The sequence below is a fragment of the Silene latifolia genome, chromosome 6 (genome assembly GCF_048544455.1).
Source record: "Silene latifolia isolate original U9 population chromosome 6, ASM4854445v1, whole genome shotgun sequence".
Lineage (NCBI taxonomy): Eukaryota > Viridiplantae > Streptophyta > Magnoliopsida > Caryophyllales > Caryophyllaceae > Silene > Silene latifolia.
Window position 1 is genome coordinate 25,511,467 of NC_133531.1, and position 13,333 is coordinate 25,524,799.

Sequence of the window (13,333 nt, forward strand, 5' to 3'; positions counted from 1 at the left end):
CAAATATCTATTAGCTATTTTTTTTTTCTTTCTCCCAATTATTTTCAAATTTTTCATGATTATTGATTTCTAACAGATTTCTTCACCAGTTTCAGTTTGTCACAATGAAACAACTACCGAAGTTAAAACCGTTGCTGAATATTTGCTGCAGTTCTGCCGTATATATAAAACGTGAAGCCCGATAAATTGCTGTACATTTGTACGTGAAACTTTTCTTATATGACTGAATGAGCATACATGCTGAGTAGGAGTATAAATATTAGTATTACAAGTGATCTGAATTGGTTACTTAAGATGTTCTAGGAACGAATTTTGACATGCTAGCTAGCTCCGAAATAATTAGGAATCCATAAAATCGCGATTGTTCTTTTCAACTCTAAAATGCAAACGACGGTTTCAAGTTTCGCATCTTGTAAGCGACAGTTGCGAGAGTTTGAGTACACAATCTCTCTGGTAAGCAAGGTATTTTTCTTTGAATGTAAACAGTTAGTTGGCAGTCAGTGGTCACCTCATTGATAGTATCGTGGTATTAGGTAGCTGTCTAGACTTCGCAGCACATACGTAAAGGCTATACATATTCGATCTTCTATTCCTCCATACTCCATAGTCATGAGCCTTTAGTTGTTACTATCTAGTATTCACTACCACTTCCTCGATCATTAGTACTTACTACTTGGGCTCGTAAATACTTCGTAAAGGTGAGCGCATCGCATAATATGGTAACTTGAGATGATTGCAATTAGAAATGGGATTTGGAGCCTCTTTATTTTGTCCAATTGTTGAAATTTAAGTAAAAAATCCCCTTAAATTATGGAAAAAATTCGAGAAATTCATCATCTCGTAATTATTTTGAAAATAAAACAATTAACGACATTTGTAGGTAATTTTTAGCAACGGAAAAAGGAGGTTTATACAGATGACATTTAACTCATATGGTCCAATGCACCAGGTTGTTGATGGCGTACAACTGGCTACACGCAAGAGATCTACTTCAACATTCACATAGTTCTTGAAGGGACGATTAGAGTTGGTCAAATGATCGAGCATATCTTTACCCATCTTAATTGACAAAGCTTAGGAGAAATACGTGCAAGAAGACCCAAATCCGTGTCTTAGAGATTCCTCGTGGCTATGAATAACATCATTTGGAGACCAATGAGACCCTTAGACCATCAAGAATACGCAAAGTGCACTTACGCCACTAGGACGTAGAAAGAAAAGGCGGAATGCATACCAAAATCTGCTTCTAGAGGAGAGAAAACTCCTACACTTTGAAAAACAAACCCTGCGAACAACAAACTCATAGCCTAGAAAAGCGAATAAATAGATAGCTAGTGATATAGAAATCATCAACCTGAACAGCCTCCTAACCAAAACCATCTCAGAAGACTAGAGAGAGATGAGCACAACACAAGCCAGATGTAATGTTACAGTCGTCATTCTCGACCCCTTAAAATTCTGACGAACAACAACCCCAATAGTTAAGGGACGAGACACCCTTTGCCAATAGAATGTTATTATTAGGAAAAACACGACAGAACGAGAAACCTCAATGGTTATGAGACAGGACGACACCCATAACCAATAAGGGGTTATTATTGATATAAACTGAGAAATAGATAGCAGCATGATGATGTGTTTTAGACCACCGAAGCCATCTAAACCACCTCTTGGAACCCAACTCAGACCAACCTGATCACTAAAAGACACCACACAACCACTGACTCGCTCCAATCAAATACCATGGCATACCCAACACACCAACCAAGGCAGACAAGAAAACAGTCCGCCAACACCCAGGGACGCGACCACCAACGACAACGACTGACAAAGCTCCAACGTGCAACAACATAACCAATTGCATGGACCAACACTAAGGGTTTGCTTGGGATGAGAGTAATGATTAAGGGAGTAATAGAGCTAAAATGAACTAAAAAATGGAGGGAAGGGATGGGGGTTGGAGATAGAAATGGATAGAAATGGGGAAATATAGTGTAATATTCCCCCCATTAAGGGAGTAATTGTTACCCACCTCCCCTTCCAAGTAATAATTACCTCCATATAGAGGTAATAATTCCTCCCTCACCTCCTCTTTCCACCCTCCGCAACCACCACAAAGCACCAATCTCCTCTCATTTCTTCTTATTTTAGCTCTCATTACTCCCTTAATAATTACTCTCATCCCAAGCAAGCCCTAAGAAACAAAAACCGAATCATAAACCTTTCAAAAAACGCAAAATGGAGCCGATTAGTGGGGGGAGGGGCGAGGGGGAGGGGATCATCATATCACTAATCACTCCCAAATGCAATACCAGACTTTGACAGAAAGATGGATTATGTTCATCCATGGACACAATAGGTGGGGGGAGGACGAGGGAAAGGGGAACACCATATCAACCCAAAGAATAACAAATATAACCACGAAGACACCAACAAGATGAGTTAAACCCATCCCAAGCCACCAACAAGTTGGGTTAAATAAATTTCACAAGCAATCTCACTTCTACTTTTCCCGCCTAACTATCAAAAAATTGGGCATCATTTAAGCCCATTTATTTACACGCCCAATACCAACCACTTTGTTTTGCTTTTCCAACCCAATAATGAATCAGGGAATCTTTTGAAGAAATAAATCTTTGGAAATCTTTGGCATCATTTTAAACAATATACACCCTAAAAAACGTTGGAAATAAATAACCATTAGAAATAAATAATTGAATATTCCTTCATAATAAATCTTTGGCATTAATTTAGACAATATACACACTCTGAAAAACGCAAGCTATCTTCTTGGAAATCCTTTATCCTTTTCCAACCGTATAATCAAGCGATTCACTGCAAAAAAAATAAGAAATAAATCTTTGATTAATCAATCAAATCTTTGAGAAATCAATCAATTAAGTACAAGATAAAATTAGGAGTATATTAGAAGAAATCTATATCATGAATATGCTCTTTAATACAAACAAATCAGTCGCAATGGTTATTTCTTTGCATATACTTGATTTATTTTCCCATATTAGCATATCCTTTACAAGAATTATAGCCTACCTAATATTGCGACAATTTGAAAGAATATATCGTTCAATATTGCGCGACATCCTCATGAGATAAAATAACAAATATTTGTTTCCTTAATTGTAAATGAAAAACATTGCAACTACAGCAAAGATTACACTTTTTCAGAATTTCAACCACACCTATTGAGATATATTACAAATAACTTATAAATATAGGACTACACGTTTACAACTCATGACATGATTAAAGACATAACCCAAGCCAAAGAATCATGGCGTATCCAGGGACGTATAATATACTCCTGGGAGCAAGGTTGGGGAGATATCGATTTCATAATAAGAGACTCACAGGTAATACAAGTTATAATTATCAACTATAAATATGCATGTATCATATCATAGTTACCTAATCAATTAATTCAATAACTATTGTTAATATGTATAAATTTACAGGGTACCGAAATTCAAGCCACGATAGCGGCCAAAAGACTATTCTTCAAATATAAGTCTTTGGTGAGAGAGGGTGACCTTCGTTTCATCACCAATTTCAGTGTCAGCCAAAACATAGGGGAATATCGAATAACCAAACTATTTTTAGTCCCACCAGTGATGTCGTTATTCCTGATCGTCCCATTCAGTTTGCATCATTCAATGATATATTACTCAAAAATCTCGATGCAAGATACTTAGTTGGTATGTTTATTCTTCATCAATTTATATAATATATCAGAAAATTTCACAAGTCATAATCTAACCATAGATATGTGGCCACAGATATTATTGGTGAACTTCATGCTAAAGGTCCAATAGAGAATACTTCCAAAGATAAGCGTACTATGCTAATTGAATTAATTGACTGCGAGTATGTACTTCTAACTTTTAATCTTTTATAAGAGTTGTTAATAAATTAATTATTCGAAAATTACTAACGTATTCTTTTACAGGGGTCAAAAACTGATTCTGACACTTTGGGAAAAATTAGCTGACCAAATGGCAAGCTCCACAACCGAGTTTGACAAATCTGAACACCGTCCCATTGTTATAATCCGATATGCCAAGATAAAAGTTTTTCAAGGTACTTTGATTTTTTTTCAAACTTAGTGTGTATATGGATTTTAGCATTAAAAATACCTTTGTACTAACACTCATTGTCGATGCAGATTCAAACGTATCTAATTCACTTTGTTCGAAGATATTAATGGATGCTGAAATACCCGAAGTTCGCAATTTCATAAAAAGGTTTTTTCCTTAACATACTTTTTTACACTAAAATCATATTAATAACAACATATCATAACTGAAATATATCATGCTTACCGAATTTCCAGAAAGATAGAAGTTGGTCTGAAACCTTCATCGTCGAGCTCAACAATTCTTACCAGCTACTGTGAATCAGTCGTTAATGAACTTCTAGATTTACCTACTAGACGGACAATTAATGAAATTAGAGAGATCCAAGAGGTATATCAAATAACTATTTAACATAACCAAGTTTGTATTACTAAAAATAATAATAACTTTTTGGATACACTAATTCTGTTTTGTGTAGGAGGGATTTTTTGTTACCTTGGCCACCATAACAATAATTGACACAGAATTTAAGTGGTACATTGAGTGCTGCAAAAAATGTAAATCAAAAGTGGAGTTAGATGAAAAAAGAGAAATGGTTATGTACTGGCAAATGTGAAGGATATGCTAAATATGTCATTCTCAGGTGCGCTAAATTTGAGACCTGAAGTAAGTTATTTATTTTATTCATAATCTACTCTCTACGCACAGTCCTAAACAACTCCTTATGTAGGTATAAAGTCAGAGTCAAAGTTGCCGATCATACCGGAAATGCAACCTTCATACTATTTGATACTCAAGCTACTGATTTGATCAAGCAATCAGCAAAGCAAATACGAGATAACCAACTTAAGGTATGAATCATACCTAATCTTTTATACTTTAACAATACTCAAATAAACAAGTATTACTTTGTTTCTGTTTTAATCAATCTGATTATATGTATTCCAAACAAAATCCAAATAAGCAATACTGCTCATGCACAAATCATCATAGCATTAATTAATGAGTGAGGTTTCTACACTTATCATTAACATTCTCTAATGACAGCAAGGGGATCCGAATGCACATCCAAGTGAACTTGATGTACTACTTAACAGAAAATTCATATTCAAAGTCAAGGTTGATGAAAAGTATAACCTACACAAAGGTTGGAAATCATATGGTGTCAATAAACTTTCTGAGGACAAGGATCTAATCCAGAAATACCTCGAAACCTGCACAACAACACAGGTTTGTATATGCTCTAAGAGTCGTTGATACTTTACTTTGAAACAAATTAAAAATTGCAGCATATTTGACAATGTAAATACGACAGAAAGACTGCTTGGAAGTGGATTCTCGAGAAGAGAGTGTAGTTCAGAATACTAAAGGAAAGGTGATATTTCATTTTCAATTCAAATTAGAATGAGTAGTTTAAATAAATAGGATATCTGTTCGATTTATTCTAATCAGCATTTATGTCTCAGGTGACAATCCAAAATACTGTTGAGGATGAGTCCGCCACGAGCTCAGAGAACATCACTCCGACAAAGCGTTCTCTAGATGCATATGAATTTGAAGATGATGCACAGTTAAGCACCACAAAGAAACATGCTCCAGAGTTCATCGCAAAGTCAACTTAGACCTATTTCGACAAATATTATGACTTATTTTAGTGATCTACTTTCATAATTTACAGAATTTGTCACACTCTTGAATTCAATCAGATGCTCTGGTCTTCCTAACCACGAGATTACGTTAAAGATTGGCGTACTTATCATGCTTATGCGAAACCTTGACCAGTCAGCTGGTCTTTGCAATGGTACCAGATTAGTGGTCACCCAACTCGGAAACCACATAATTGAAGCCAGCATTATATCAGGCACAAACATAGGTCACAAAGTTTTCATTCCCCGTATGAGTTTAAGCCCATCCGACTCAAGTTCACTACCCGTAAAGTTTCAGCGAAGACAGTTCCCAGTAATGGTTTGTTATGCAATGACTATCAACAAAAGCCAAGGACAGTCTCTTTCACATGTTCGTTTGTATCTTCCAAGACCCGTAGTTAGTCATGGTCAACTATATGTTGCTGTCTCGAGGGTCACAAGCAAAAAGGGGCTAAAGATTCTAATACGCGACCACGATCGTCGTATTCTCAACACTACAGAAAACGTAGTATACAAAGAAGTTTTTGAGAATTTATAGTATTTATAGTGCCTTTCTTATTTATTTTACCATTATCTCAACTGGATTGTTATTGGCAAAATGGAATTATTTTGGGTTTTTTATATGAATTCATTTTAATTTCACCATGTTAATTATTATCTCGAAATTTTGGTCTTATAGATAATAAGAGAAACATAGAAACGAATTGAATCAATGTCATGCAAGTAACATGAATAAACAGATTAAAATTGTTTTCTAAAATTTTTAAAAGTATTGAGTTTATTATGTTCATACCTTTACTTGTGCCTATTACATCATTCCCGCAGTATATATCTCTGCTACAATGCCTTTAACCGGAGTCCATCTAAAAAGGGATGTGCAAATCCTGCAATACAGGAAAAAAACGCATGCATCAAATCTCCTTAGCAATCGATACGATCTAAACCGAAATCAAACACATATTTACATCATTGATTAATGTGATGGATCCATTTGCAGGGAACAATTGCATTATACGAATACAATGACATAAAATGAAGGAATTGTTATATGGATTACTTGATGAATGTGTAAAATGAAGGAATTGCTATACGATCTAAACAGAAATCAAACACAATGACTACTCCCCATCTTCAATTTGAAGGAAACAAAAAAACGAATACGGATTACTTGATGAATGTGTAAATATTATGACATCAACAAGTACATTATAGAGTAAATTGAGAACGACTTATACAATATATTCTTAACATACCTTCTTTCAATTTTCTGGGTTGGATTAGTTCGATCCGGCAACTGCTACATCTACACAAGCAGATACGGTGCAAATCGGCGAGGCTACTGATCAACGGATGCAGAAATTTGAGCACGGATGAATTAAAGAAGATCGGCGCTTTCCCTAATCCTAAATTTGATCAAGCAGTCGATATCTCAAGAAACGAACATGCAAAGTTGTAATTAGCACCTCCTTATTTAGATTTAAAAGATGGTAATCGAATCTGAGGTTGTTTTTGTGTGAATCGAATTTTTTTTTTGATGAAATCAGGACTTGGAAGATGAACTTTCTGGAGAAGAGATGTTGAGGATTATTTCATTTTTTTTATTGTTGTTCATAATATGATGACCGTGACGATTAAAACATTTCTTTACGATTTCCGGATAAGGCTATTATTTTTTTATACTATCTCGGTCGGTTTATTTCCTGAATCCGATTTTTTGGCCTCGATTATTATTTTTTAAGTATATATACTTTTTGTTGTCCTATTTCACTTATTAATGTATCACATACTTCATACGAATTACAAAATAAACGTAATAGGATACAAAAAAATTATAATTTTATCAAATAATATCTATTCACCAAAATAGATAATGTATTTATACATACCCGTGCAATTGTGCACGGGTTCTAACCTAGTAACAAATATAACTACGAAGACACCAACAAGATGAGTTAAACCCATCCCAAGCCACCCAACAAGATGGGTTAAATAAATTTCAACTTATATTCGATGATCAATCTCTCTGTATTTGACTTACGTCGTTGCAGGGGCCCTATGTTTGCCTTAGGCTCCATAGGCGTTGTGGCTGACTTAAACTCTAATATATCTCCGGCAAAAGGGAAGTCAGAAGTGGGAGGATAGAGGGTGGAAGGAGGCGGCGGGGAAAACAAAGAGGTTTAGGTTTTTGGGTTTTTTTTGTGTGTTTTTAATCAGAGAAAGTTTTTAGCCAGAAAAAATAGAAGACCTTGCGACATTTGTAGGTACGATATTTAAAATGTTGAAAAAATAAAAAAAGTTTTGACTAATTTGTTTAGCTTGCTATTATATTTTTCATATTTGTTTTATTTAAGTTTGATTTTTTACTTACGAGTTGCTTAATAAATTTTACTTAAAGATCCCAATTAAACAAATTTTAGAATTCGATATACTAAATTAAATCGAATTTGTACAATCTGAATTAAACCCAAAGACAAATCCAAAAAATCAACCAAAGTGGCTTGAGTGTAGTGGAGAGCGGGAGTGCCTCAAAGCGTTGCAATGTGTCATGGTCCGCTACTTTTGCCGGACCGTGGCGCGCACCCTTGCCCGTCTCAAGGCAAGATGCAAGCGACAAGGATCTTCGTACTAGTGAGGGATCGCCCACTAGCACGATACTCGGGTCTCGGGTCGGCGTGTGTCGGGAATCCTAGTCACGATTATCAAGTCCGGCACACGAAAGCAATAAAAGTAAGCAATACGATTATTGAAAGCAAGCAACAAGCAACAACAAGCTTTTGGATGAGAAGCGGTTTTTCATTGACTAGCACCTCTCAAAGAGGCAAATTTGATAGTTTGGTCCTGGTAGCAGGAAACATTGAATTTACAAGTTTAGTTCAGAATAGCGATATACCTATTTATGGAAACCTATTCTAAAACAACTAAGAAAATACTTACTACAAATGTACAAGGGAAATGAAAATACATAAGCATAAATAAATCTAAGGGCTCGAGTGTGCGGATCGTCACACTCTCCCCCACCTAATCTGTTGCCGCCCTCGGCAACACAAAAATCTTGAATGGTGCTTCCGTGAGACATCCTCGGTGAGCTCTGACTGTCCATGCGGTGTTGGGGGTTGGCTTGTACAACTCGGCTTGAATCTGCGCTTCAACCCAAACAATGACTGGCATCTTCGTCCCTTCAAGGATAGGCAGGAGTTCCTTGACATAGAAGCTGCCGAACATCATGTTCTCCAAGTCCACCACATGCTCCTTGTCTCTCGGGAAAGTCCACTTTGCCGCTGCTTGAAAAGAACTCTTTCGGGCTTTCTCCAAGTACTGGCTCCAACGGACTTTCATCTTGTCTCTCGTCACTTCAACACCGCATTCAAGGAATGTGAGTCCTCCGGGCCGCCGAAGCATTTCGGCGCGGCCCCCCGATGGTACGAGGCCTTCTCTCTTGGGTCGATGACCCAAAACCAGGACGTCGATTCAAAGCACATCGACGCGGCCCCTGATGGTACGAGGCCTTATCTCTTGGGTCGACCGACCCGCAAACCAGGACGTCGATTCAGCACATCGACGCGGCCCCCCTGATGGTACGAGGCCTACTTCTTTGGGCATCTCGCCCTCATTGTCTACTCCTCGGTGAGGGGGTAGACTCTTGTCGTCCCCAGGCCACTTAGCATCGTAGTTAGCACGGGTCTTGTTCGCCCTCGGCTCCACCGAACCTTTAGGCATTCTGCAAGGTCGCATCCCTTGTTTCGGCATCGGTATCACCCTCATAGCCGAAATTCGATGCTGCCCCTTGTCTTCGTCGCCATCTACCGTATTCACTACGATAGACCCCATTAGTAGCATCGATCCATCACTTGGTTTCAATACTACCAATGCTTTTCGAAAGAAGCGCATCCCGAGTACTAACTTGAAGTCATCCAGCGGAACGGTGGTGAAGTCGAGCTCCCCTGCCCACTCACCCACTTGGACCGCGACCTTCTTAGCCACTCCTTGGACGCGTCTCATTTTCCCATTGTCCGGCTTCAGGCAGCTGTTAGCATCCCGCAAAACTAGCCCCAACCGATCTGCTTCTTCTTTCGTGACAAAGTTGTGGGAGGCACCCGAGTCGATCAAAGCTCGTGCGTGCTTCCCATTCACCATCATATCCACGTACATGAGCCCGTCGGATTTCTTGGCGGAGGAAGCTTCGTACTTCCCCATCGCGCTGATCCTTTGAAGTGAGCCCATCCGTGGTTGGTCTTCACCATCACTTGAGTCTTCGTTACACTCTTGGTGATAGTCGGCCAACGCCCCATCAAGACGTTCTTGAGCCCCTTTTGGCATCTCCTTGAACATCGCATTGAACTCCGCTTTGCTCGGACAATCGGCCATCTTGTGAGGACCCTTGCACCCAAAACACGCGAACGGTCTCTTCGTTGTGGAAGCAGTAGAGTTTCCAGCCTTAGAAGACGAGCTTGAGGGAGAGTTTGTAGTGCTCGCCGATTGGGCTTGACTTCCTTGTGAGCGGAACCGACTGTTCCCAACGGAAATGGCGCTGTTTTGTGGCCTTTGTCCATTGTACCCACTTTGTGATGCACCCATATTCTCCGTTGGTGCCACAACTCTTGGTGCCTCTCGCTCTCCGTGAAAGTCGAGAAGGCGCTCCGCAGCCGATATGGCCGAAGACAGAGTTTTGGGATTCTGCCTCATGACCTCTTGTTGTGCCCACCTCTTCAACCCGTCAATGAACTCGAATGTCCTATCCGTCTCGGACATTTCGCTAATCTCGAGCATGCACGCTGAGAATTCCCTCACATATTCCCGGATTGATTTGGTGTGCTTGATTTCCTTCAACTTCTTCCGAGCAACAAACTCCGTGTTCTCGGGGTAGAAGTGATCCTTCAAGATCTTCTTGAAGTCGGCCCACGATGTCACCGTAATCGTGCCCGCATCGATTTCCTTGTACCTAGCCCTCCACCACATCTTGGCATCGTCGACTAGATACATACTTGCCGTGACAACTTCCGCGTCTTCATCGAGCCCACTTACTCGGAAGTATTGCTCTATATCGAAGATAAAGTTATCGACCGCTTTCGAATCCCTCGCCCCATCGTAGGCACGAGGTGGAGGGGCCTTCACCTTATGGCTCCCCGCAGATTTCCCGTCATTGACCACCGCTTTCACGAGCGTGGCACACGTGTTCTCTAACATCTCAACCTTCCGATGCAGATGATTGATCTCTTCCTCCCGATCATCGGGGATCGCACCACTGATCGCTTCGATGCGGGTGTTCATCCCGTCCACCTTCGTCTCAAGGTCACAAACCGTCTTTTGCAACTCCTCGAGGCTCGCGGCCATCCGCATAACGATGCTCTCGAGTTTGGGAAGCTTGACGTCGATTGTGTCCATTAAGGCATCCACTCGGTCCTCGATTGTTTCGCCCATTTTCTCGATCTCGATAAACAAATGCGGCTTGCAGACGCCCGTCCGAAGACCGGGCTCTGATACCAAATGTCACGGTCCGCTACTTTTGCCGGACCGTGGCGCGCACCCTTGCCCGTCTCAAGGCAAGATGCAAGCGACAAGGATCTTCGTACTAGTGAGGGATCGCCCACTAGCACGATACTCGGGTCTCGGGTCGGCGTGTGTCGGGAATCCTAGTCACGATTATCAAGTCCGGCACACGAAAGCAATAAAAGTAAGCAATACGATTATTGAAAGCAAGCAACAAGCAACAACAAGCTTTTGGATGAGAAGCGGTTTTTCATTGACTAGCACCTCTCAAAGAGGCAAATTTGATAGTTTGGTCCTGGTAGCAGGAAACATTGAATTTACAAGTTTAGTTCAGAATAGCGATATACCTATTTATGGAAACCTATTCTAAAACTACTAAGAAAATACTTACTACAAATGTACAAGGGAAATGAAAATACATAAGCATAAATAAATCTAAGGGCTCGAGTGTGCGGATCGTCACACAATGGCAACGAATTGAGAGGTCCCGGGTTCGACTCCCTACACGGGAGTGCTGCGGTTACCTGTCATCCTAAAAAGGATGTCTTACATAGCACACGTGGTTTGTAGGGTATTGCATGTGCCCGGGGGGATTCAACCCCTCAGCACCAAAAAAAAAAAAAAAAAAAAAAAAAAAAAAAAAAAACTCCAAAAATTCAGGGTCCATCTTATCTTTATTAATTCAGAAGACAATACTCAATTCAGGGCGTGCCACGTCATTAATTCAACCTTTTTTTTTGGAAATACATGTTATGGTGGGACCCGTTAGTGTGCATGTATTTATTTCTTCATAATTCCGGTTATACAAACATGCGGCAAATTCCGTCTTAGAACAAATACTATGAAATAATACTATGAAATAATACTATGAAATCAATATATCTATCTATATTATTAAAGGAAGCTTTTTTCGAGCGATTTTAGAGTCTCCAGCTTTTACAGTCCACTTAATTCTAAAATAATAAATAATGGATATATAATTTGAATATAATATTTAAGTACAATTCTATGCAAACTACGGTACAAAGTTAATTTATGTACAACTCTACATAGAAGAAACCACTGCATTACAATCTTATGTACATACGAAGTCTTATTTGTGGGTATATATATGCTTTTTAATTTGCAATTCATAGTGTGCTTTTTCATTCTAAAGTTCCGTATTTAAATTAACCCTTTTGATGGGGCATATTCTGCACCCCCTGACCGAGTCAACATATTGAGCAAGGTCAAGGATCAAGAGACAGCAAGTCAACATGTTAGACCGCCTAACCGACGCAGCCTGTCGGCCGGTCACTTGGGTCTCGGTGGGCAATCGGCCGGTAGGAGACATATCCGCGTACTCATATCCAAGACCCCTCGGCATGGAGTCAGCCGGCCTGTCATGGGTCCCTCGGCCGAGGGTAGAACAGTCTTTCCACCTGCTAGCCACTTGGCCACTACGTGACAAAAGGTGAAAGTCTATAAATACTCCACTTCTCTCGTTGAGAAGGGGATCCACGATCTAACCTAAAACTCACTATTCATCTGGTATAAACTCTCTTATCTCTCTACAATATACTTTGTCAAGTAACACACAACTTAATCCCTTTAAGTTTACTGACTTGAGCGTCGGAGTGAGTACTCTCGGTGCAAAGCCGAGCCCTCAGTTTGTTCATCGTTTCAGGAGAGACCGAAAGGAAGAGTCAAAGCAAGGAAGGACATCCATTCACCAAGCTTACGTTGTAAACAATACTGCTCTAGAATTACGCCCGGAACACCTTTATTAGCCAGATTTTTTATTTATTGTTTTCTCCCCCATTCTCTTCAATTATTATTGTTGTACAATGTTTGTAGTTTGATTGCAATTTAATTTTTTTTGCTATAACATCACTTTTATTTTTCAGAAATTAAGCATTGTCACATCGAGAGACGATTATACATTGTGGCTGTCGAACCGATCTCAACCTCATATACTATACGCCGTTGTTTAGTTTAAGATTGTTTTGCTATAGTATATGCTTCTCAAAATCGATTACTTACATTGTTTATGTTCTCTTCTTAGACACCAGAGGAGATCGGGAAGACATTCAACATCAAGAACGACTTCACCCCTGAGGAAGAAGAGGA

At 39.4% G+C, this 13,333-nt stretch overlaps 2 protein-coding genes across 2 annotated transcripts; both read left to right on the forward strand.

Moving 5' to 3' along the window:
- Window positions 1-3,260: 3,260 nt before the first annotated feature.
- LOC141587883 (uncharacterized) lies at window positions 3,261-4,502 on the forward strand. Its single transcript, XM_074409349.1, has 7 exons — window positions 3,261-3,371; window positions 3,474-3,572; window positions 3,659-3,713; window positions 3,795-3,882; window positions 3,965-4,095; window positions 4,181-4,259; window positions 4,349-4,502. Exons 1-7 carry the CDS (start codon window positions 3,261-3,263, stop codon window positions 4,500-4,502), a joined length of 717 nt encoding a protein of 238 aa, XP_074265450.1.
- Window positions 4,503-5,093: 591 nt separating this feature from the next.
- LOC141587884 (uncharacterized) lies at window positions 5,094-6,275 on the forward strand. The gene is made up of 5 exons (XM_074409350.1): window positions 5,094-5,102; window positions 5,211-5,321; window positions 5,407-5,466; window positions 5,558-5,624; window positions 5,770-6,275. Exons 1-5 carry the CDS (start codon window positions 5,094-5,096, stop codon window positions 6,273-6,275), a joined length of 753 nt encoding a protein of 250 aa, XP_074265451.1.
- The last annotated feature ends 7,058 nt before the right edge of the window (window positions 6,276-13,333 follow it).